The sequence below is a fragment of the Lottia gigantea genome (genome assembly GCF_000327385.1).
Source record: "Lottia gigantea unplaced genomic scaffold LOTGIsca_55, whole genome shotgun sequence".
NCBI classification, from domain to species: domain Eukaryota; kingdom Metazoa; phylum Mollusca; class Gastropoda; family Lottiidae; genus Lottia; species Lottia gigantea.
Window position 1 is genome coordinate 2398 of NW_008709889.1, and position 26993 is coordinate 29390.

A 26993-nucleotide genomic window follows, 5' to 3' on the forward strand; every position below is an offset into this window, starting at 1 on the left:
CAAAACAAAAACTTATCATTGTCATTCATTTGTTGACTAGTTAAGTTCCCGTTCACTTCCGGGTTTATGGTTTTTTATTAGTTTCTTTATTAAAACTATTCTTCACCAGTAGTTGTTCTTTAACGGTATTATGCTCCAGACTGGAGACGTTGGGATTTACCTCGAAGTATTTTATGAAAGAAAAGAGACTGTCTAAAACGGAAGGACACAATAATTACACCATTCGCATTTGGAATAGCAACTCAATTGTAAGTAGATTGCTGTTACTCTTGAGATGGAAAATATACGAGCACCGAAACGGTGGACTCTAACAAACAAGAGATAATCACTTCATTCGAAGCCTGGAGGTAAAATTTGCAATATATCTTGTCATTAGATCAAAATTTCGCTTCAGACCTTGTTGATGGTGTCATATGGGAAAATATAACGGCTACTACACCTAAAATTTGTTTCTAATGGAGAGAACGTACCAGAGGCAAGAAGGACAGATGATCAAAATGTCACTCATTGGGAACTTATACTCGGACAGATAGCTGTAAGAGTCGATAATACTCCTTTTCCTTATAATTAATATTTTGTGGTCTTGTGGAGGTTGTTAGGCCAATATTTATGGTATGTGTTAAGATCTGTTGTGTCTTTATTTCTGATATGTATTATTGTCTGTCATCCCTCTTTGCATACGATTTGCTTGCTGTACCCTTGATGAGTAAAGTAGTCTCGATCATATTTGTCTTTTTTTAGCTAGGGACACTCCACGCATGATTTTCCAGCTTTATAGACTCGATTGTCACACAAGAGTTTTAAAGAATTTTGTTATTTGATATTCTTTGTATTAAGGACTGTTTATTTGTATCTTTTCAGTCAATCGTGTTTGTACGTATTTGTGTATATAAAAGAAAGAAAAGATGTTTATTTACTAATACCAAATACGCATCTTTAATCATAAAAAACGAAGCCCCTTTAGATTCACAACCTACAATAACGAATTACTTCCCAGTTATTTCCAGAAATACCACTGTCAAAACATTGACATCCTTGACACAGATTTGGTAAGTAATCCGTTTCCATACGGATTTCAGTTCAATATCTTCATAGACTTCATATAACTAAAACAGCGGGCTCTCCTTACCGTGGTATATAAGAGTGTACACTCGTTCGGCTATGGGTATGCCGGGACCTGAAACAGCATTGGAGTAGTTGATGTGTCGTATTTTGGGAGATTTACTACAGAAACTCGCTGATGACCTTTAACTCAACTGACGTGGCTTCAAGCAAAAACTTCGAGCCTTAAGTGTGTGTAATATGAGACATTCTGTCCCTTGGATACTGCCAGAGGCGGTGATCCGTTTTTCAAACAGGGGGGTACACATCTTTTTGGGTACTGGTCGAAGGAGCAGGCTCATAGCCAGCCAAGTCCTTTTGGAGGGTCAAACGTCAAATCAAGCGGGGCAGTTTAGGTAGCCTATCCCCACTCTCCCTCCCGCCCAGAAAACCGTTACGCGTTGCAATGGTGCTCTCTATAGAGTTATTGCTTTCTTTATTGCTGCCGAGGACGCCCACTGGAAGCCTGGAAAAACGATTTTCTGAATCTGGCGACCCCCTCCTAGAACATTCTAGTGAAAATGACTACCTGAAACGCCATTTCCTGACATTTCCATTTGATTAAGGTTTATTTGTATAGGGGACTGTTGGACCACTACAAGAAAAATTTGAGAATTAGACGTCGGTGACAATCGATTATGGGTCGTTGAAAGTCCAGCGATGTTACTAAACGATTCTCAACTGAAAGTCGGCGACGTCGGCAAACCACCTAAAAAGTCAGTCATGTTGTTTTTTGTTGATAATATAAAACTCCTAATAATGAATTAACTTATTTTGAGATTGGGTGACTAAAACAATAAGATCCTCATAATTTGTCACACCTTTGATAAATTTTTCTCGAGGACTAGCCTTAGATTCGGCACAGAAACAAATGAGGCATGATTGTTACTATAAATAGTATCGTAGTCACAGATTGTGCCGAATAAGGTTTTATACTGAAGTAGATTGCAGACGACATTTCGGGGAGTAGAGAAGAACAGCATAGATATGGCCTATATGCAAAAATTCATCATTTAACTATCGAAATACAACACTTCTATTTGTAACAAAACATAAGAAATTATAAATATCCATTGTTCGTAAGAAATACCGCAAATCCGAGCTTTAAAAATTATCGGTTAGTTTGGAAAATCTACTCGTGCGACCTTGAAAATTTAGACCCAATATCACGGGAATATAATATGACAAATGCAAGTATTTCATCACTTCAAAAATAGCATTAGAGATATCAGAAGTATAAGAAAAGCCGTTATTGAAGAAATATTATAAAAAGTGGACATGTCATGTAAACCTATTTGAGGTAGAGTCATTGTTGTGGGAAACAGCGACATTACCGCTCAATACTATTGTGTCTGCGTTATGCCAACTTGTTGTTTTCTTTTTTCGCCCAGACAGGATGTGCGTTATTTACAGCGACAAATTTTTCAGATAAACTCGAGTGTCAAAGGGACGCACATCGCATGTATATAAGAATACATTTGAGGTTAAAGAAAGGCTACTACTGTATTTATTTTTTGTACTAGTATTAATATTAAAAACACTACTGTATAACTTTTATTAAAAATACTTAATTAATAGCATTAAAAAGTGCTGATACTACACAAAATTTCGGTCCATACAGCAAAAAAATTATATGCAAATAAAAAAGTAATTTGTTATCTCAGAGTGTTGAGTGTACTTACCTGCATCAAACCTATCATAATAATTAACAAAACAACTATGAAATAAATTTATAAAGCCGTAAAACATGTATATGTTCATTAAATGGGGCGTGTTTCGATTATTAATCGATTTTGCCTCTCCAATTATTTCGATTAATTGATTATTATTTTCATCCGATTGCTCATCACTATTTTCTACCGAATTTAAGGTTTATTTGTAAAGACACTGTGGGACCACCACAAGAAAATTTTGAGAATTTGATGCCCGGAAACGCGATTTCCTGGTGAATTTAAGGTTTATTTGTATATCGACTGTGCGACCACCACAAGAAAAATTTGAGAATTAGACATCCTGACATTTCCCAGCGAATTTAAGGTTCAACATTATTTTTATAGGGTCCGTTGTATGCCGCTGAGAAAATTATGTGTCGCAGACCTAAATGATGTAAAGACGTCATCTTAATTCCGGTATCATAGCCAAAGACGGACTTTTGGTTGTAAAACATAGTGAGCCATTTTACCCGTCATCAGAATTGATAGTAGTCCCTGAGAGGTATTACATAACATAGTTTATTAACGTTTAAAGTTGGACCACCCTACACAACACCAACTAAAACAAGTTTCGAAGCCCCGGAATGGATCAAGCAATCGCTTGTCATGTCTGTACTTTTTTGAAACATATCAATAATTTATCAACTACCGTTTCAATATCATTTGCTGTTGATGTCCTTCGTCGTTTTGTATTTCTCTTAAGAGGATGAGAAGTCCTCTACATTTCGGGACATACTTTCTCGTTTATTATCGATCATGAAACCAAATGATGGACCCCCTGTATCAGTTCGAGTTGATCCCGCTCCAGAGTTCACCCCTCTTGTATCAGATCAAACACTACTCAAACTTGGAATCTCACTCGAAGTCGGTAGAATCAAAATCCCTGATAAGAATCCTGTAGCAGAGAGGGCTATCCAAGAATTAGAGGATGAGTTATATTACGTCAGGAACATGGTGATGATCCTGTTACACCATTGGGAGCTACGTGTGAATTCAAGAATCCGGTCTAATGGCTTATCAGCTCATGAACTATGGGTCCAAAGAAGTCAAGTAACAAATCAATCTCTGATCGTAAATAGCACTGTTGCTAAAGTTGGCGATTTAGTTTACCTTACCTGTGATGGCAGCAAAGACAATTGGTTTTACATCTGTAAATTCGTTGGCGCTCAATTACGATCTAAAACATACCAGGTTCATCCATCCAAATGTATTGTTATACCTCAATTTTATTCGCCCATACCTCCCAGGCGTTCATACCGCAATGATTCTGGTGAAGTAAGCGAGTACGAAGATATGGATTGTGATATACCCTTTACCGATGCCGACCAGATGTAAAATGGTGCTGCTCCATGTCAAGAAAAATCTCTTGTCGAAGAGCTCATGATTTTGATCCCCCGATTCCTCCGGATATTCCAGAGCTACCAGTTGAAGACGACGATACAGCTGCCGTCATTCCATCTTCCAGCTTTCATCTCCCCCTACACGACCCAAACGCATATTAAAACGGGCTGCATATTTGAATTAACTATCAATGTGATTAAAAGCAAAGTTATGCTAAATGTGCCATTTGTAATGTACTTTTGACAGTTCGTCCATCTCGGTGCTTTACTTTGTATCACATTTTTATACGCCCACATGAAATCGGATGGGGGGGGGGGGGGGGGAGGGGGGGGGGCGTATATTGTCGTATACTAAATTGTGTATGGTTGTTTGTAGTCGCAAAAGGATGAAAAATATTTAGTATGAGTTATTGCTCTTAAAACTTGCTCGTAAACACTCTAGAAGGCGCAATTCTTAACGGATTTTGATGAAACTTGATCTGAGTGTTTGTTATCACCGAAGGACGAACCCCATTGAAAATCAGTCAAATCGAAAAATGATTAGTATGAGTTATTATCCTTGTTCTCGTAAACACTACAGAAGGCACAAATCTTGACGGATTTAGATGAAACTTGGTATGAGTGTTAGTAATCAATCGAGGGTGAACCCTATTGGAAATCAGAAAAATCGAAAAATAATTAGTATGAGTTATTGTCATTGTTCAACGTTTAGCTCGTAAATACTCTAGAAGGCACAATCTTTGACGGATTTAGATGAAACTTGGAATGAACCCTATTAAAAATCATAAAAATCTAAAAAATAATTAGTATGAATTATTGTCCTTGTTCTTGAAAACGCGTTTAATTTTAGCTTGTAAAAACACTCTGGAAGGTCAATCCTTGACAGATTTTGACGAAACTTTTGTTAACACTAAAGGATGATTTTGATGAATCTTGGTGTGAGTGTTTGTTGTGACCAAGAATGAACCCTATCGAAAATCAGAATAAATCGTTCGTTCCAGGTTTTAGCCTGTAGGCCTAAACACTCTAGAAGACTAGAAAACTTGATAATATTATACAGTATCGCCCCAAAAAGTTCAAAAGAAGTGTAAGACTGAAAGTTGATTATATCATACTGGTAATTGTTATTGTGTAGCCTACTGCCAAATATTTTTATTTAAAATCAAAGCTGCCAGTGGGCGTAGGCCTATTTTACCTTGTCTGGCAAATAATTATTTTTTATAGATGATTGGTAAGAGTGGATGTAACAACAACATATAATTGAACTTACGAAAGCACAGGCTGAGGTGAAAAATCAGCTACATCAACGTGAGTTTTATAAAGTAATGAAATCAAATTATAAAGTGATGTGTACACTACTAAAAACCCTGTTTTATCCTATAGGCTACCGTACATGTAAGTGGTCTTAAGCACTGAGCTATGGTCTTAAGTCCAACAAAGGGAAGTAAGCTAGTAGTAACTTCCCGTTCACTTCCGGGTTTATCGTTTGTTATTATCTGTTTATTAAAACCATTCTTCATCGGTATTTGTGCTATAACGCTATTGTGCTCCAGACTGGCGCAGCTGTTTTTTCAACATCTCCACAGTTAGTAGAAAACAGGTCTTTGATTACAAGACTTCACCTGGACTTAATGCCCTGACTCATTGTTGTCTTTTGTCAAAAGTTTTGATTGACTTGTCATTTCTACTTTTGTATTCCCACTGAATATGCCATCACTAAAAAAAACCTTGTAACATTGTCGAAATTGAGATGCACTAAGATGAGTCGGGACAGGCAGTCTCTCAACTTTCCATAAACTTTTCATAGCTCTTCTATACCATTTGCTGATGTTAAAAAACCATCTGTTGCTGTTGTAGCAAACTTGATGAGCACCCCTTGCAAAGACAAATCTTCTCCAATTAATCTCCCCATTTATTTCTCAGATAAAGGTTCATATCTTTGTAGATTTCCTGTGCATACCTTATCTCAAGGAAAGTTAACACCAATGCCTGTGCCTCTAAGCCATGCTCCTGTCCAATACAGTTTATTTTGCACTTATGATACAGTGGTGTAACATATTTTTGTGTATATAAGGATTCAACACACCAAATTTCGTCAGATTTAAAAAACGGAATATTTTTTTATGTCTTAGAAGTTTTCTCAGATATTCTATAAAATAATTAGAATTGGTTTCTTTTGAATTTCTTTTTGAATCCCCACTTTGGCCCATATTTCATGAGTGACCAACTCGACAATGGCTGCAAAATGTGTCACCGATTTTCGATTTTCGTGTACAATGTTTGATCTATAAATAAGTCGAGAAAACCCTGTTGAATGGATACCCAGTGGTATGATTAACTTTTCTTAGTATTTATCTTTGATAATATTTCATTATATCTAATGACAATTCATTCAAAGATAAATGATTTAAGAAAAAAATATTTGACTGACAAAATTAGATAAGTAAAATGTAAGAGTGAAACTACATAAGAATATGGCCCACATAGTGTTCCACTGACACAGAATCCACTAGTTGGCATGTGACGTCCATCGCTGAAGTATATTCTAGCAGACGACACTTGGAACTACGATTACAGCTTAGGATTGTATGGAAATTCGGCCAACAAAAAATTGTGATATTTGGTAATAACTGAAATTCATTGTTGACGGATTTTGACGAAACTTTACATGAGTGTTTGTTATCACTCAAGGATAAACCCAATTGAAAATCAGAAAAGTTGAAAATATTTAGTATGAGTTATTGCCCTTGTTCAATTTTTAGCTTGTTAACATTCTAGAAGGCATCATTCATGCCGGATTTTGACAAAACTTGGTTTTATTATCCAGACTGTGCTGAAGGTTGAATATGTGCCTTTTAGAGTTTTCGCAAGCTTAAAATTTAACATGTTTTCAAAAACAAGGGCAATAACTCATCTCAATATTATTAAGTATCGCCCCAAAGAGTCCAAAAGAAGTGTATCACTGAAGGTTGAATATTTCATACTGGTGATTGTTACTGTACTCCTAAATAATTTTATTCAAAATCAAAGCTGCCAGTGTTGCCTGATACTTCATTTTCATCATAATTGCTATCTTTTTTTTCAAACCTTGGTCATAAAACCTTGTAACTACCTGGAGAGTTTACTTCCATGTTAAAATAGTTAATTTCTTGATCTTCAGACAGAACAGGTAGATCATAATCAGCCTGTGTTACCTGACTTTCTTCACATGACCAGGTAAAAATATATTTCTTTTTTTTCATTTTTGTATGCCATATGACATAGGGTGGGGGCATATATTGCTGTCACCCATGTCCGTCCATCTGTCAGTCCACAATTGCTCGTAAACACTCTATAAAGCACAATTCTTTACTGATTTCGACAAAACTTGGTATGGTTTTTTGTAATCACCCAAAGATAAACCCTAATGAAAATCAGCAAAATCGAAAAATATTTAGTATGAGTTATTGCCCTTGTTCTTGAAACGCTCGTAAACACTCAAGATAGAAGGCGCAATTCTTGACGGATGTTGATGAAACTTGGTGTGAATTGTTATCACCCAAGGATGAACCCTATAGAAAATCGAAAGTTATTGCCCTTGTTCTTGAAAACGAGTTCAGTTTTATAGCTCATAAAAACTCCAGAATGCACAATTCTAGGTGGATTTTTACAAAACTTGGTGTGAGTGTTTGTAATCAAGGATGAACTCTATTGAAAATCAGAAAAATCGAATGATAATTAGTATTTGCCCTTGTTCATAAAAACGCATTCAAGTCTAAACACTCTAGAAGGCCCAATTCTTGACAGATTTTGATGAAACTTTTATATTATTATGTATGACTGAAGGTTGAATATTTCATACTGGTAATTGTAACTGTACTGACAAATATTTTTATTTAAGATCAAATCTGCCAGTGTATACATTACCTAGCCTGGCAAGCTATCTTCAGAGTTTTGAATGGAAACGATTAGAATTAGTCTAAGACTTGAGGGAGGTGAAAATATCAGCAGAATGATGTATTATTCTTTGACAAAAGAATAGACAGAAAAATTTTCATTTACTAGGTGGATAGGCTTGGTTTCTGAGGTATAGGGATCAAAAACCTATAAATGAGTTACATATTAGACATTCCGCTTTTATGTAGGTCGAAAAATGTTTTGGTCAAATCTGTAAAAGCTATAAACCAAAATCTATAGAAATGTATCCCATAACGTATCTGAAAGTTTGAATTAAAAAAATCTAGCCGTTACTTTTTTAACGCCAAAACTTTACGTGTCTTTAAATTTTATTATGCTTTTTGCAAGCTGTTAGAAAACTACTGAATGCTTAATTGTAGAGTTTCTAAAGATTTCAACTAAATATAATGAGCTATATAAAGCCTATCAAAACTAAACTTAGCCGAAAATAAGTCAAAATGTTTAATTAACTATTAGTACTCTCAGTTTTTAATCAACACTTTTAAAACAAATTCAGTTTGATGAAGTAGATACTTGGATATAAATAGCATACTTAAGAAATATTTTCAGGTATAATTTACGACATTTTTGATAATGAAAATGTTTTACAAAAAAGCGGAATGCCCCTTTAAACTCAATCCCTAATGGAAGTATGGCCTTTTAAAAGTCATTCTAGAAAACATTTTGGTCTATGTTATTTCTATTTCCGCACTTGTCATTAATTTAAGAAGTATTGGAGTTGTTGGAGTATAAACAGGTGGAATCATATGCGACATAAATGTTACATTATTGACCCTTATTCTGTGTTATTTATGTTTTTCAGGCTTGGTTTAGATCAATGATCCTAAATCTTTTTACTGAATTGAATTATCTTCACCAATAAAAAGTTATTACCAATTCAAAATTGTACGTACGGTATACAAGTTTACTCTTTGTTAGTATAAGCTTAGCATATCATCGAAAGGAACTATAAACATCACCATTTTCATACTTTTATGTTTATTTCACAATTTTTGGACAGGTTTATCCATAGATGTCATAAAACAAATTAAGACAATAAAAAAAATTGGTGTCCTTGTATGTATATATAGCATTCTGTTGTTCACAATACATAGAGGTAATGAATTTATTAATAACTCTATGTTGACAATACCGCTTGTTAAGCAGCAAGCTCTACGTCACATCAGGTTTCGCGATTGATTAATTACAAATGATTTCAAAAACAAATTAAAAATTTGAGCGGTTGAATATCTTTATTTTAACTATAGTAAGGTGTATAAAAAAAATCACACAACATTTTCGTGTCCTTTAATAAATATTTTCAAAAATATATTCATTAGAATATCATTGGAATCGATTGGATAGTTGCACCACTAGGCGTACCACATAGTTTGTTTACCAAGGGAGGTAATTCAATGCTCTATGACAGGAATTGTTTCAAATTAGATATACTTGATTAACACAAGATAGTATGAGTGTAGTCCGAGTGTCAAAGAATTCTAATCATAATTTTTCAGTGAAATATCTGCCGAGCATTTTAAAAATGCTACACATTACGTATTCTATATTGTAAGATTTGCTATTTTCTTTATATCACCATTTCTTAAAATGGCAACGCTCTAAAATTTGGAAACTTGTATGATCCGATATATATTTAAGGTCATGTAGAATTTCATTCGGATCGATCGAATAGAAGTGCAACTAGGTGTACCACATAGTTTGTTTAGGCAAGGGAGGTAATTCAAAGCTCTATAACAGGAATTGTTTCTTAACAGGTATTGTTTCAAATTGTATAGTATGAGTGTAGTCCGAGTTTCAAAGAATTCGAATCACAACTTTTCAGTGAAACAACTGTCAAGCATTTTGAAATATTACACATTACGTACTCTATATTGTAAGTTTTGCTATTTTCGTTATATCTCAATTTATTAACAAGACAACGCTCTGAAATTTGGAGTTTTTAGTTACCTCCCTTGTCCATACAAACTACATGGTATGCCTAGTGACGCTACTATTTGATCGATTGAATGAAATTCTATAATAAGTTAAAGCGGAACATACAAATTTATATATATATCTATCTGGCCAGACATTTTCTAAAATTTTCTGGCGATATCTTGTTCAGAAATGGAGATATTACGAAATGTGTTGAACATATACAGAATTTGGTCTATTGCCTTTAAAAATATTCCATTTGTTTGTTGGAATAACAAAAAATTCTGCAACTGCCAATTAAGAGGAACCCTTAATTGCCACAGAATATTTAAGTGGTAAATAGCCTTACGAATCATCAAGAACTATTTGCCACTTACGTGGTAAATGACCACTGCAGGCAATAAATCTTGCTTGAGTTTGGACATTTCCTCTGCTTCATGTCATCAGTCTTCAGTCACAGCCTAGTCAGAGAGATAAACAATCCCATCACAAAGACTTTCTCAATCCAATGCTGAATGGGAAAACTCGGGTTAACACAGCCTCATGTGCTGTTAGATGCTTTCTCACTAACCTGAAGAAAATTTTTCTTTACACCTCATATAAAATATGCGAAATTTAATAGTCTTCACAATATTTATTTTTAAAATTCAACCAGATATCTGTGGCACTTTTCAGAATGAAGACTCGTCCACAATTTACAACAAACTTTCTCCATTGCAGATGATGGGAGATAGAGCTAGGTTACCTAAATTGTAGAACATTAATTAGGCCTTATCATGGTCTAGAAACTATTGTCACTTCTACTGGTATGTTAACAAATAGCACATTTGATTTAGTTCCGAAAAAAGGTTACAGGTTCAATTGTATGGGTAAAATGATGTGTTATTAGGGTCCATGTTGAAATAATCAATTTTGATGTGTTTGTAGGTAAAAGTTTCAACTTTCAAGTAATCAATGAAAGTCAATCTTGTCAAGAAAAACAAGATGTCTAAAGAATCAAGGAAAAAAAGTCATGCTTCATCTGTTTCAGAGAAGGTATCATCTTACATTTGTTTCAATTATAAAGGCTACAGTGGTACCAAGGTGGAAAAAAGGTTATGGCATAATTCATCCCTTTCGGCCTTTAATTGAGATCATAACATATATTACCAATCCCAGGCTGAAAAAAATCAGATTTTCCACTTTTTTTATTGTTTTCTTTGAAAGGTCAAAGAGATAAAACAGAGACAAGACAATTGGATGAAACAGAGAGCCAACTACAGAGATGAAGAAGTTTCAGTTAAAAAAAGTAATGGTACCTACAAAAAGGAAAACTTTCCTAAAGATAGTAGTGATAGGCAGATTGAGAGTTCGCCAGATGTTAAGAATAAATTTAAGAACTGGTTGGAGAAAAGAGAGAAAGTTAAAAATCGGAACAATGACACGTTGAATGGTTTTGATGTTGAAGTCAAAGCAGAGAACTTTGATAGAATTGTTGTGAATTCACACCTAAGATCAGAATGTGAAAGTGATTTCCAACTGCTTCAGGAAAGACTTCTATCTACCAAAGATTTTGATGCTAAAGCTGACAGTATTGTGAATAAAGTTCGAAGAGATTTGAATCTATCATCTAAATCTGTGGAACCAATAGATAGAAGTCAATCTTGTATTGAAAATCATGTTTCCAAATATCAAGATAAAAACAGTTATTTACCTAGTCATCTTTGTCCAGTCTGCACAGTTTCTATGGTAATTATAATTTAATCTCATTGTTGCCACTATGACATGTCTGAGCTGCTGTCAAAACTCAGGAATTATATTTCAGAAATTGATCAAATTACGAAAGTGTTGTTGGAAGTGGGAAGATTTTTAGCACCAATAACATTCAGTACAAAACTGAACCTGATACAAATAGAACTGTCTGCAGTTATTTGACCGAGACGTTGACTCATTCGTTTAAACAAATCAGTCAAGGGCGTCAAAGAACTTGATTTATATTTTTAATTTACTTTAGGTTTCCTCTAAAAATTCACCAATGTTACTGATACCTTGTGGTCATACAGTATGTCAACATTGTAGTGACCAGAGCCAGATGTGTGCAGTGTGTGATTGTGATGTTACTAATGTCACTTGCAACATAATGTTACAACAAATTATCCAAGAATATGGTGTACCTAAGAAACAGGATGCACTACATCAAACGAGACACCAATCAGCAAAAACTATAGGAGAATACTCATCCAATAAGTATCAAAACAAATCTCAACCCAAGAAGGGTAAGTTATTGAATAATTGTTGCTGTTTCTTAAAGATAGCTTGCCAGACAAGATAAACACAGCAGCTTTGTTAAACTTTTAGACTCAATAAGGAGCAACATGAACCGTAATGATTAACCTGTCAAGTTTCTATTCAATACTCAGAAAAGTAATTAACTCCTTACTCAAGACTTTATCAATTCCAATGATCACACAAAGTTTCAAATGGAAATAAAAATGGACTCTATTGAGTGCATGAACAAATTTGACATGTTTTAAGTCAAGGGCAATAACTCAAAAACTTTGAAATGCAGACTTTTCCAGTATATCAAATATATCATCACACAAAATTTTAAACGTTTTGACTTAGTCAAGGGCAACAACTCATCGTTTTAACCATTCATCTAAAAATCCTAACATTCCAACTGTCCAAGATATCATCAATATATATGATCACACCAAATTTCATTTTAATCAGATGAAAACTGTAGTCTCAGGAACAAATTTTACGCATTTTGACTAATTTGAGGGTAATTACTCAAAAACTTCATTGAAAAATCGTAAAATTCCAACTTGACAGATCCTATCAATTCCAATGCTCAAACCAAGTTTCATTCAAATCAATTGAAAATTGTGCTTACAAACAAATTTTGACATGGCTTTACTTAGTCAAGGGCAAAACTAAAAAATCTGTTTATCAAAAATTGTCCAATTCAGATTGGACCGAGATCTTATCAATTTTAATGCTCACACCAAATTGTAGTTTCTATAATGCCCACAAACAAATTTTGAAGCAATTTTTCTAAGTCAAGGGCAAAAACTCAAACTATGTTAGCCGAAAAATCTTAGATCAATTCCAGTGATCACACTAAGTTTCATCAAAATAAGATGAAAACTGAAGTCTCTATTGTGCCCATGAGAAATGTTGATGGACGGACCAATAGATAGGGGGCGACGGCAATATACGATTACATTTTCATGTGGCTGTATACAACTGTTTTGATAGACAAATTAATATATCAGGTACATAGACATTGGTGTTTTTGTTAGAACATCCTTTAACATGGAATAAAAAATATTTGTCCATCTACTCATTTATGGCTGTCAACAGTTTTTTTAAGATTTTCCAGAATGTATGAATGTTTTCTTGTGAGCACTATAGAGACTACAGTTTTCATCTGATTTTGATCAAAATTTGTTAAAAATAGTTCATGAGCAGGATTGAAGCTACAGTTTTCAACCGATTCTGATGAAACTTGATGTGATCATTGGAATTGATAAGATCTCGGACAAGTTCTAAGTTGACGCATTTTCGATGAACAGTTTTTGAGTTATTGCCCTTGTCTTTGTAAAAACGCTTCAAAATTTGTTTGTGAACACAATAGACTACAATTTTCAACTGATTTTAATGAAATTTGGTATGATCATTTACATTGATGAGATCCTGGTCAAGTTCAAATATGACGATCTTTCAATGAAAAGTTTTTGTGTTAGTGCCCTTGACTTAGGAAAAACGTGTAAAAATTTGTTTGTGAATAGATTAGTGACTACAGTTTTGAACTTATTTGAATCAGTTTTATCATTCATATTGAGATCGTGGACAAGTTTGAACTTGATGATTTTTCGATGAACGGTTTTAGAGTTATTGCCCTTGACTTAGGAAAAAACGCGTCAAATTTTTTTTTTGTCCTTGATTAGAGCTGTGTGATTTAATTATTTGTTGTATTTGGGTTATTGGTGATACTCCAATTGAATTCAAACTCATGTAATTTCTTTAATATGAGAAAATTCATACTTTAGTCACTAAAGACTGTTTTATTATTTCTGACAGCTGCCAGTGGGCGTATGTTACCTTGCCTTGCAAGCTATCTTTGAGTTTTACATCCTGTATGCTGATATAGGTATGTGTGGCTGTGGACACCATAATATAATATATATTGATCTAATACCTAATAAGGTCTTAACTTATCTATTTCTTCAGTATCTCAGTATAAGAAATATCAAGAGCAACTAGAAAGTTTTGAAACAAGAATAGAAATTCTTCAAAATGAACATATGTCAGTAAGTGAGGAGATAAAAGACATGGATACCCAAATAGGTGTAGAACACAGACAATTACGAAATATTGAGAGACAACGAACTCAAATTGAGGATGAAATATCACAACTTCAAGACAAATTACAGACTTTAGGTCAACATGAAGAAGAATATCATGAAAAATGTGCTAATCTAGAACATGTTAAAGATGAATTGAAGACTAAAATGTTGATGCTAGATGACACTATAGCCTCCCTAAAACAGGAGGTAGAAAAGGTATCATTATATTCTTACATTTATTTTACCCTGGAAAGTATTCACATTCAAATGCCAAACTGTGTTTATGGGTTTTGGCTTCATTTGTCCAGTGAATTGTAGATATTGACACTACCAAATTCAAATTTACCCTTCCGTTGCATTGAGAAAACAAAAAACAATGATAGCTTGCCAGGCAAGGTAATACACACCCACTGGCAGCCTTGATTTTGAATAAAAATATTTAGAAGTACAGTTACCATCACCAGCATGAAATATTCATCCTTTAGTCATATACTTTTGAACTTTTTGGGGCAATAGTGAATAATATTACCAAGTTTTGTCAAAATCTGTCAAGAATTAGGCCTTCTAGAGTTTTTACAGGCTAAAACTTCAATGCATTTTCAAGAACGTGGCTATAACTCATAATAAATATTTTACGATTTTTTTAGGGTTTATCCTTTGTTGCTAACAAACACTAACATCAACTTTTGTCAAAATTAACGCGTTTTCAAAAAAAAGGGCAATATAACTCATACTAAATATTTTTTCGATTATTCTTTTTTTTTGATAGGGTTTATCCTTGGGTGATATCAAACATTTGCATCAAGTTGAGTCAAAATCTGTCAAGAATTGTGCCTTCTGGAGCTAAAAATTGAAAGCATTTTCTAGAACAAGAGCAATAATTCATACTAAATATTTTTCAATTCTTCTGATTCTTCTGAATAGAGTACATCCTTGGGTGATTAAACAAGTGGTTGCCTAGCAAGATACGCCCACTTTCCAGATACATTTTCAGTATATCAAGGGCAGTCACCTATCTGTGTCAAATCATACCAAAAATCTAATTTGTGCAAGATATTGTTGATTTAAACAAACACACACTATTTAATAAAATTCTGACATAAACTGTCACCTTTATCGCTTAGAAATTTTGATGCGTTTTTACTAAGTCATGGGCAATAACTCAAATTCTGTTGATCGAAAAATTGTCAAATTCAATCTTGACTAAGATCTCATTATAAGTGATCATACCAAATTTCATTTAAATCGGATGAAAACTGTAGTCTCTATTGTGTTCACAAACAAATTTTGAAGCGTTTTTCATAAATCAAGGGCAATAACCATTGAAAGATAGCCTAATTCAACTTGTCCAAGATATCATCATTATAAATATTCACACCAAATTTCATTGAAATTGGATGAAAACTGTATTCTCTATTGTGTTCACAACCAAATTTTGACTCGTTTTCGTGAGTCAAGGGCAATAATTCAAAAACCTTTCATCGAAAGATCGTCAAATTCGAACTTGTCCAAGATTTCATGAATATAAATGATCACACCAAATTTCATTCAAATCAGTTGAAAACTGCAGTCTCTATCGCAAGCCAATTTTGACGCGTTTTGGCTAAGTCAAGGGCAATAACTCAAGGGCAATAACTCAAAAACCGTTCATCGAAAAAATCGTGAACATCGAATTTGTCCAAGATCTCATCAATATAAATGATCACACCAAATTTCATTCGAATCAGATGGAAACTGTAGTCTCTATCGTGTTCACAAGCCAATTGTGGACAGACGGACCGACGGACGGACATGGGTGACGATATTATAATGTGGACGTATACATACACTTCCACCAAGTTCTGTCAAAATCCGTCGAGAACAGTGCCTCCAAGAATGTTTAAGCAATTGTGGACGTACCGAAAGACATGGGTGACATCATTATATGCTTCACATTTCATGTGAACATGGAAGGTTGACCGGTCGTTTTTATTTGCCTGTTCACAAGCCAACAATAGAGACAACAGTTTTAAATGAAATTTGGTGAGAATATTTATATCAATGAGATCTTGGACAAGTTCGAATTTGGCTGTCTTTCCATGAATGTTTTTGAGTTACTGCCCTTTACTTTGGAAAAAACTCATCAAAATTTGTTTGTGAACACAAAAGAGACTACAATTTTCATCCGATTTAAATGAAATTTCGTGTGATCAATCATACTGATAATATCTTAGACAAGATTGAATTTGACGATTTTTCGATCAGCCGAATTTGAGTTGTTGGCTTTTTAATGCGCTAGAGGTAACAGTTTTTATGAAATTTTGTGTGTTTGATTAAATCAACCATATCTTGCACAAATTAGATTTTTGGTATGATATGACACAGATTGGTAACTGCCCTTGATATACTGAAAATGTATCAGGAAAGTGATCATATCTTGCTAGGCAACCACTTGTTTTCCTTACTGTTACTAGAATTTCGTGTGTAACTATTTTCACAATCTGAAGATAGAAGAAATCAAGTTGGTATCATTCTCAACAATAATTTCTATTACTGCACTTACATGTAGTTTGAATTTGGGTAGTCACCAACAATTAGCATAACAAGGTTTTGTCTATCTTCATCACAATAATTATACATGTATACCATGAAAGACATGAAGAAAAAATACACATAATTTGCTTTAATGCATTTATTCTGCTTCCATATATTAACCTTTAACACGAACAGATATATATTTATAAAGGGTCCCTTTAAAAATAAAACAGTCATAAATCTTTAGCCTGCTAATTTGGACAATGTAACAACCTTGATGATTAACTCCTAGATCTGATCTAGATAATCCCCACCTTAATAAACCATATTTACAATCAGAACCATTAAAGATGTTAGTGGAAAAATAATCATTGTTTCAATATATTAAGATATTAATTTTGTCGAGAGAAAAATAAGACTTGACATACTCAGCAATCATGCCCTTATATATGACACATTGAACCTTTCACAAAGGCTATTTATAATGAATTTAAATATATAATTATAATATAAACTAGGTTTGTATATAACAATTGTGTTTTTTTTAGAACATAACTAGTTTGTATACAAAATTATCATCCCATTAACATCATATTTAACCATTAATTCAAACAAAATACATAATCCAAATATTGACAAAATATATCTTTAAAAGGGATCCCTGTAAAGTCGTGGTTACATCAGCATTTAAAGATAGTACAATAATAACGATACACAATTAAAAGCATGCTTTTTTTAAAATAGATTATTGATTCAGCATGCTTTTTCCTACCTAATGACGCAAAAAATACATAACAAAAGCAAATAGCTGAATTAAAGAGATTGGCCTATTTTGTTGACAGATTTTAATATTCTGTTCTTTTGATTTGATCATTTTAACACTGGGATACTTTTGTTAAATAAATTACATGAATCTAAACAATATAAGACTTAGTATTTAAAGCACCACTTGCTATGTAATTCTTAATAAAATGGACTTTGTAAGTTAGTACTTTGTCCTGATGTGATCTTAGTGATAAGGAGTAAAATGGATAAATTTGTGTCAAAACTCAAAATATGTCAAGAAAGTAGACCAATTAAAGATTATGAGGATTAGTATAATTTTAATTAGTATAGATATATAATTGATATTTATATATATAATTATCTATTTACAAGTACAAATTAAAAATAATAAGTGACTTAAAGCATCTCCATCTATTCATTCCGGCCTCCAATCGATGTCATTTCTTTTGTTGTCAGGTGCCAAATATTTCAAAAATTCATTAAAAGAACCCCTGACATCTTCAGTGTATTAGAAATTAAAAGTATGAATAAAGTTTTCTGGATAAATATTTAGTTTTGTGTAAATATTGTCATGTTAAAAATGTTAGTATATTCTAAGTATTGTTGTGCCAGTTCTCTATTATTCGGACTAATATTGTTGGAAAAATATACTTTGACTAGAATACTTTGCTTAAATAAATTCTTATATACAATTTCTACATTTCCTTAAATAATGTTAAGACACCAGCAATCTCTTTCCCGAAATTCAACACCTACATTTTCAATACATTGTATTTCTATTCCTTAAAATCTCTGTAAAACACATTCTTTCTTTTTTTGGATTTTTTTTCTCAATTTTCTACATTTGGCAAGAATGAAATGTGGTGAGCCATCAACAATGACACTTTCCACTAAAACAAATGAAAATAATGCAATCCATATGTAGTATTTGATGATATAATATGCTTGAATTTAGCACTAATAAGTGGATGGTTATATATAACCAACTATGCTTTGCACTTTTCAATATTCCTTTTACATAAATGGCCGTAAAGCCCAATTTAATAACAACATTCGCTCAGCTTTAGTTAAGATCCACAAACCCAACTTTGTGCATTACATTGTTAAATTACCCACAAATTGACTGAAATACACATAAAAATACAAGTTAATATACATATAAAACTTGAACAATAGGTATAATCTATGTATATATATATATATATATATAAATTATTTTTAGTTAAGTTTTCATGAAATTGAAGGCAAGCTCACAGAAAATATTATTAATCAAACATACTGCTTATAATAATAACAAATTCTTGCCTTGACATGTAATTTTCAGTCAAGACCCAAATTCAGTCAAAAGAAAGATAGGCATTATTGTTAAACAGATATTTTATGAGACAGAAAAAAAGAGTATATAGATATATATGAAATTGTTGTTTATGTAAACAGACACTTCATAGAACCAAAAAATATATATTTTAGATACATATTGAATATACATGAATACAGAATATATACAAATGTATAACAACTGAATGAATGTTTAAAATGGTTACAAAAATGGAAAAAAATAATGAAATAACAAATGAAGAAAATGAATGAAAAGATTAGTATTCACAATTGAGTAACTAGTTTTACTAATGGTATGAAATAGCTGGCTTATATAGAATTTTCTTGTATCCCTATTGGAGTCAAAGGAACATCGAAAAGTCATAAGTATTGTTTTGTGCTCACTCCACCATAAACTTACATACATTAAGAACCATATTTTAGACTTTCAGGCAGTGAATAAAATTCTTGAAAGACATCTATTACTGTAGAATCACAAGGGTAATGTTCTAGAATGCATGGATTAAAGAATGGTTTTAAAGAAAGTCTTGTCTCACTCATTGTTTATGTAGTTTTAATATTGCCTTGCAACTAAACTTTTCACAGTGTGTTTTTTCAATTTAAATTCCTTGTTTAGCGTTATTGACAAACCACATGTAAATATTGGGCTGTGTTTAGTCTTCAACTATTTCATCCCTGTCGTCATTTCAAAATATTTAAAAAATGGTAACTGACACAGTCTAATACAACTTATCATTCAAGATAAATTGTTGTTGGGAGTATAAAACATGATATTAATATATCTATGAAATTATTTAAGGATTATCTTTTTTTTTCTTGTCATATTAAATATGTGACCTTTTGTCTTAAAACATTTACAAATGATTACTATCTTTATATCACATATATTTTCTTTTCAGATTGAGTTTTTAATGGAATCAGAAGAGAGCTAAGCAGATATAATCAGCCATATGAATCAACCGTGTTTACTGTTTAAATCAAATTGATTTCAGTTTTTCGATGACTCTATTACTTTTTGCTTTTACATGGACCTATCAGACTGTCAGGCAGTAACGTCATATCAAATTGTTATCTTATAGAGAGCAAAGCATTTTTATTATTATGTCTTCCCTTGTCATTTATAAGTTTACGTATATAAATAAAATTTATTTCCATAGTCATATTTAATTATTTAGCTTTAAATTCAAACACTTTATTTATCTTATGTATGATTTCACAATAATTTTTAGTTAGAAAGTGTCTCTTGACATTCCTTGTCTCAAACTAGCAAGAAAAAAGCATCAATATAAGCCAGGAATTTCAAATTTGAAAATTATTCCCACCTATAAAAATGTACAATATAAACATTACCATAGAAAGTCATGCATTTCTTTTGAAAGAAAATAACTTGGACTGCAGCTTCAAATATCCCAAATTTTCAAACACATAAAATCGATGAACCAAGGCAAGATGTCAAGTGTAAGAACACTACGAATTTTACATTACATCCTATAGTTCTGTCGGATTTCATTTTATATAATCGGCTGAAATCTTCTTATACTATTTTTATCTTAACAAAATGATTGAATGGTGATTGAATTTTGTATCATTTTTCTAATTCAAAGAGACAGTCCAAGATGCAGTTAAAAAACACAGGGAATAAAAAGTAAATAAACAAAATAATATAGACAAAGCATGCAATAATAATTCTTCCAGTATAATTTTATACAATATATATCATCAATGGTTTTATACCTTATAATACTACATTTCAGTTTCAACCCATTTTTGTAAGAAATTATATCCGATTATTTCTATTATCTATTTAAAGGCATTCTATGCCAAAATATTTAGAACAAGATGATAGTTAAAAATAATTCACAATGCCATCAATGGAAAGAAAATTATTTGGCTTAAGCTTAAGGCTACCTTGATTAATACTATACCATAGAATCATTTTCCCAGACAACTTTCCTACAATGAAAACCATAAAGTAGGTTTGAATTATGGCATTCAACTGATGGCAGAGTGAATTTTGCTATAGAACTCAATTGTTGATCATCAAAATGTTAACATCTTAAATTGTGAAAATAGAGACTGTCAGCAGTTTAACAAGGCCCTGTTCTCAATAAGAATTTACATACTAAATATTGGCAGTTCACTAGGAAAGTTTAACAAAATTTCATCACAAATGATATGAAAATTTGAATTAACAATTATTTGAGCATATTAGATGATATAGGCCATCACAGGTTTAAATATAATTCTTACAGTAACAAGTGTATCCATATGAAAGCATTCTGTTAAGGATGCCAAAACTAACATTATAGACCTACTTTCCATGTTAGTCAATCTTATAACCATGATATGGTTTCACACTCAGAATAATCCTTTATATTACTAGATAGTGGATATGATTTTGAAACAACTCCAAAACACAAAGGATAATTCCATGATGTACACATGCTGCTAAATTTGAATATTTGATACTGATAATTATTGATAAAGCTTCAAATTCAAGAAGCAGCTGATGCAAGCATTATCATAAGTATGTAAATAAATCTACATTTGAAAATGATGATGCAACTAAATGTAAATGGTTTATGTAAGCATTTCTTTATATCAATTAATAAAACTTATATTTTACATAAGGAAAGATCAATTGATATTTTCATATTAAATATTATAATAAATATTAAATCATTATATAATTTGCTTTTCTCTTTTTCTCATTTCATTCAGCTGTTACTTAGTTTGATGATATATCTGATATTTTCAAATCATGCTTTTATACTAAGTAGGTATGATTGTCTTACCAAGTCACTCATATTTAGGACAAAGTTCGGCTAGTTGTAAATCAGAAAAAGTACAAAAATTTATTTAACTGTCACTTTAAACTTCTTTTAAGTTTAAAAAAGAAAAGATTTATAATTGATTGACTGATGTTCAAAGAAATCAATTTGATGTGAAAAATATTGAAATATTTGAAAACTGTAGTATGAAATATGACAAACAATTAAAACTGTTATCTCATAGTTAGTATACAGTAAAATGCTTTTTTCACATATCATATCTGAAAATCAATAATGAACCATGTATATGAAAGTAGTTAATTAACATAAATATGATATTTGATCACACTTCAATAATTATACTTATAGATTCTTATCACATATACAATATTCATTCAATTCCCAGTCTATACAGTCTTCTATAACAACATTGTATATAGGAAATTTTGTATTTATGGAAATTCTGAAAGATTGTCAAGTTCATATTTTATTTTAAATAACCTCTATATAAAGCAATCAATATTGTTTTCAATGGTCCACTGACAATGCCCTCTGCATTCATTCCATATTATATCAAATATTTGTATATTTGAAAAAGAGAAAAATATTTGATATAATATCATTTCAAAATTTTGACTAGAATGAAACCACTTAAATAAACATCTGACTTGTATCACATAATAATGAAAATAAATGTATTTTCTTTTCAAATATGACTAAGTTTCATTAAAAATCCTCCCTTAAAATAATATCGAGCAATTATTTTATTTACTCAAGTTGTCAAAGAATATTTTGACTTTCATTTATTTGCATTTGGAGTGCATTGTCAACTTAGCATATTGCACTATATAAGTCTTCATAAAGACTCTTTAAGCCCTATCTAACATCACATAATGATACAAGATGAATACATTTTGACAATATAGATTTATAATTCATAAAATATTTGCACCAGCAATGAATTATTTTGGCAATAAACAGAAAAATATGCCAAGCCTCTTGGTAATTTATACAAGAAATTAAACACTTCATGTCAACTCGACCTTGTTTAAAGACAGTTATAGTGTCAAATAACAGTAACCTTATCAGGCCTAGAAATTCTTCACTTTTCTCAAAAATACTTATTTATTCAATTAGACATTTGAATTGATATCCTCAAAGTTCTTTTGTTTTTCAAATTTTGTGTTCCCTTATTTTATGGTTATGTGGTCCAAAACATTTATCAAACAAACTACATAAATTCATTATCTAATCAGTATAATATTGGACCCAAAGTTAAAACTTGTACAGAAAACTTGTTGAAATATTTCTAGGCCTGTTAGAAGAATTACCAAACTACGTAATAAAGATTTTTTCCAAAATAAAGGCAACTAGAACTCCCATGATAACAAAAAATACAACAATAACCATAGCTTTTTGTTGATCACTTAAAGGTTTCTTGACGATAATCTTTGTCTCTGTGGAGCGTGTTGAGACAGGCTTGATGGTTTCTGGACTCTGGGTACAGAAAGTAAATCCTGGACTGAAAGGGCCAACAATATCTTCATCCTCTAACAGTCCTTGTCGAATGGCACACACTCTTACATTATATTCAGTTTTTGGTTCCAAATTGTCCAAGGTATAAAATGTATTTGGTCCCTTATACACCTCTTTATAATTTTCATGCACATTATTTAAGCACTGCATCTGAAGTTGATATATTATGGTGTCTGTTCCCATGGGACGACACCCTACCCATTCTACTACACAGCCTGTTAGACAGATTGATGTGACCTTTGGTACTCTCAAAACTGGAGGCACTGCCTTGGTTGTTGAAAACGTATAATTTTCTGAATATGGTCCTTTACCAGCTTCATTACAGGCATAAATACGAAATTCATAAGCAGTCATCTCTGATAGTCGGTTTATTTTGTAGGTTTGTGCTGGACCTACATATAATGTGCTGAATGTTCCATCAGGCTTCATCATTTCTAATACATATGACAAAGGATCAGAATTTCTTCCATCTCCCCATTTGAGCTTAATAGAATTAGAACCAACCATAGCACATTCCAGTCTTGGGGAGCTAGGTGGAAGTGCTTTAGTTGATACTTTAACTAAAGAGCTGAAAGGCCCAACACCAATACCATTTTCTGCTTGAATACGAACTCTGTAAGTGGTTTCTGGAGTCAAACTGTCAATGGTGTATTCTCCAACTCTATCAACAATGATCTGCTTGTCTCCCATATCAATATAATAGGCTGTTATATCACTACCATTATTACTAGGTTCTTTCCAGCTTAGCGTAATTGAAGATGCTGTTGATGTACATCTTATGGTTGAAATGGAGGCTGGACTAGATGGTAGTGTGACACAAGTTGCATGAGTCGAGAACGGTCCAGCGCCAGCACTGTTGATGGCCTGTACTCGAAACGTGTACAACTTGTCAGGTATTAATCCTTTGGCCTCATAGCTACATTTAGGGCCAACATAAAGCTGTGAAAATTCTGTTTGGTCTGAACGATACTGCCATTCTAAACGGTATTCTGTAACTTCAGCACCATTGTTGAAAGGTTCCTCCCAATTGATCATAGCACTTGAAGACTTGCAGATTACAGTTGGTGGCCTTGTAACATCGGGAGGTCCTGCCCCACTAACAACTTCAAGGGGTTCAGACCAAGGGCCGCAGCCAATTCTATTGAAAGCACGCACTTGAAACAAATATGCCCTTCCTGGTGATAGTCCTGCAACTATACAATCTAAATCATGGCCTTTATAAACTTCTCTTGTGCTGTTATCAGATGAAATCATTTGGGCAGCAAAACATGTTATTTGGGATCCACCATTATTTTCTGGGGCACTCCAGCGGAGATGTAATGATGTAGCTTTTGGTTTGCCTTGTAATTTTGGTGATGGACATTGTGAAGGTGCAACAGGTTGTGTAGTGACTGAACAAACATCAGACATTTCACTGCGGCCTCCACTGCTACAGCAAGCTACTTTAATTCGATATGTATGACCAGGTGTAAGCTGGTCAAATTGGTATTCCTTCTCCAAACCCTCGTAAAATGTTTCAAATCCATTACCTTTATCAAGTTCAGCAATAAATTTGTTGATAACAGCTCCACCATCATCAGCAGGAGCATCCCAGATTATCCTGAACCTATCAGACAAAACTTTGCCTTTAATCTGAGGTTTAGCAGGAACCGATGGTCTTTCAGGCAAAGTTCGGAAACATATAACATCACTCCACTTGCTTACACCCTCATCATTTTTAGCAGCAAGACGAAATTTATATTCTGAATTTTGACGAAGGTTACGAACAGTGAAAGACAAATCGCTTCCATTATAGAGAGATAAAAAGCCATGACCTGATGTTTCATCATCCATCTGTAGTTGAAATATGTCATCATTTGGTCTCTTGATCCAAGATATTGTAAGAGAATATACGAACTGTTGACCCAACATAGGAGGGTCTGGCTGAGAGGGTACAGTGCCCTTTGTACTGTAACTAAACTCACAAAAGTCACTTTTCCCAATGCTGTTAATAGCAGCCAAGCGATAGAAATAACGTGTAGCTGGCTGAAGTTTAGTAGCACGAAATTGTTTCTGCAAACCATTATAAATTTCAACAAAACGATCACCTTGTTTACATTCTAAGGTGTAAGTTGAAATTTTAGATCCATTATCACAAGATGGATTCCACTTTAAACTGATTGAGTTTTTAGTGATAGAGTAAGACTTAGGAAGAGGTGGAACATCAGGTTCACAAGCCTGGGTGCAAAAACTAATAGGTTCTGTTAAGGCACCCTTCAAGTCCTCACTTAGTACAGAACATACACGCAAGTGATAATCTGTTGCCGGTTTCAGGTCTTTAAGGGTTATTTCATTAGCGTCGCCATTATAAACTGGCTTATATTTAGCATCCCTTCCTTTGTCAGACAGCAGTAATTCATATTTCAAATCTCCAATATCTAACTCAAACTCAGCTGTTTCCATATCTGGAGGAGTTAACTTAACCAGAGCACTACGTGTTTCTACATCAGTAACTTTTGGTAGTTGAATACTTGACAGATACTGGATAATCATTGTGTTGTCTTCTTCTGATTCAACTGGGCCATTTTCAGTAGGAGAGATTCCACCTGCCATAGAATTAGGATGGTACATATCTCCATTCATACGACGTTGTGGATATGGAGGACCAGAGTGATTATGAGGTATATAATTATCCATACGTCTCCTTTCTAATTTTTTCTTCACTCTTCCCCTCTGTCTCATTGCTCTGTCATCTGTTGAAGACATTGGAGGACTGGGAACAGCAGAATGCACTGGTACATGGTTGTAAGTATGAGGGTTTGGAGGTGTCTGTATCGTCACACCAGACAATAAATGAGCTGGTATGAAGGTTTGACCAGGATTTGTATGATGATGTGTTGCGTATTGTTGTGGTGAATAAGTTGGTCCATGTCCAAACGAAGTGTGGTAATACTGTGATGCACTATTTGGTCCCCCTGCCATAGGATTGCAGGGTACATCTGGTTTTGGTGATAAGAAAATATGGGTCAGTATTCCATATTCATCACAGACTTGGCTTATAAACTGATCTTCCTCACCAACTATTGGCATAGGAATGGGTATACCATTTGGTGATACCATTCTCACTATTGCTGGTCCTTCGACATGTTCAATTTGATCCATGTCACCTCGAAGTGAAAGTGATTCGCCAATATCAATATGCACATAAACTGGATGCTGGTTGGGCACTCCATTTGGACTTGTAGGTTGTCCTTGTTCAGTCACATTTACATTTGGTCCAACAAGGGAAGAGGGTGGTAAAGGGGGAGGCGGAGCACTATTGGTGGCACCATTAGGGTTAGGTGATGGAACATGATTATGGTTTGGTGTTGGATTCAGTGAAGGAGAATCACTTCCTTGGCCATTTTGTTGCGCAACTGGTACAAATCCATTTGAAATTGTCACATTTGTAGCACTATTATTATGGTCTGTTCCACCCACTCCATTTTCAACTGGAGCACTTTGATGTACATGCTGGATGCCGTTTGAATCAGGCTGGTTGATTTGGGCTGAAGAATTCGATTTTTTGTCTTTAGTTTCCGACATTTTCACAATTTTTCTAGTTTGCCCCTTAGTCTCTATCCTTAAATCTTTTATTCTTGAGAATGAAATTCGCCATATGGCTGTTTGACAGCAATTGTCACACGGTATTTTTCAGTCAATCATCACACTTTC

At 33.2% G+C, this 26993-nt stretch overlaps 3 protein-coding genes across 3 annotated transcripts; 2 read left to right on the forward strand and 1 right to left on the reverse strand.

The window, feature by feature from the left end:
- Positions 1-3569: 3569 nt before the first annotated feature.
- LOTGIDRAFT_165964 (hypothetical protein) lies at positions 3570-4148 on the forward strand (the record flags this gene model as incomplete). Its single annotated transcript, XM_009063016.1, has 1 exon — positions 3570-4148. The coding sequence occupies one exon, from the start codon at positions 3570-3572 to the stop codon at positions 4146-4148; it is 579 nt and encodes a 192-aa protein (XP_009061264.1).
- Positions 4149-11008: 6860 nt separating this feature from the next.
- On the forward strand, positions 11009-14673 carry LOTGIDRAFT_165965 (hypothetical protein; the record flags this gene model as incomplete). Its single annotated transcript, XM_009063017.1, has 4 exons — positions 11009-11059; positions 11231-11752; positions 12018-12279; positions 14240-14673. 4 exons carry the CDS (start codon positions 11009-11011, stop codon positions 14671-14673), a joined length of 1269 nt encoding a protein of 422 aa, XP_009061265.1.
- Positions 14674-23099: 8426 nt separating this feature from the next.
- LOTGIDRAFT_126794 (hypothetical protein) lies at positions 23100-25892 on the reverse strand (the record flags this gene model as incomplete). The annotated part of the gene is made up of 1 exon (XM_009063018.1): positions 23100-25892. One exon carries the CDS (start codon positions 25890-25892, stop codon positions 23100-23102), a length of 2793 nt encoding a protein of 930 aa, XP_009061266.1.
- Positions 25893-26993: the final 1101 nt, after the last annotated feature.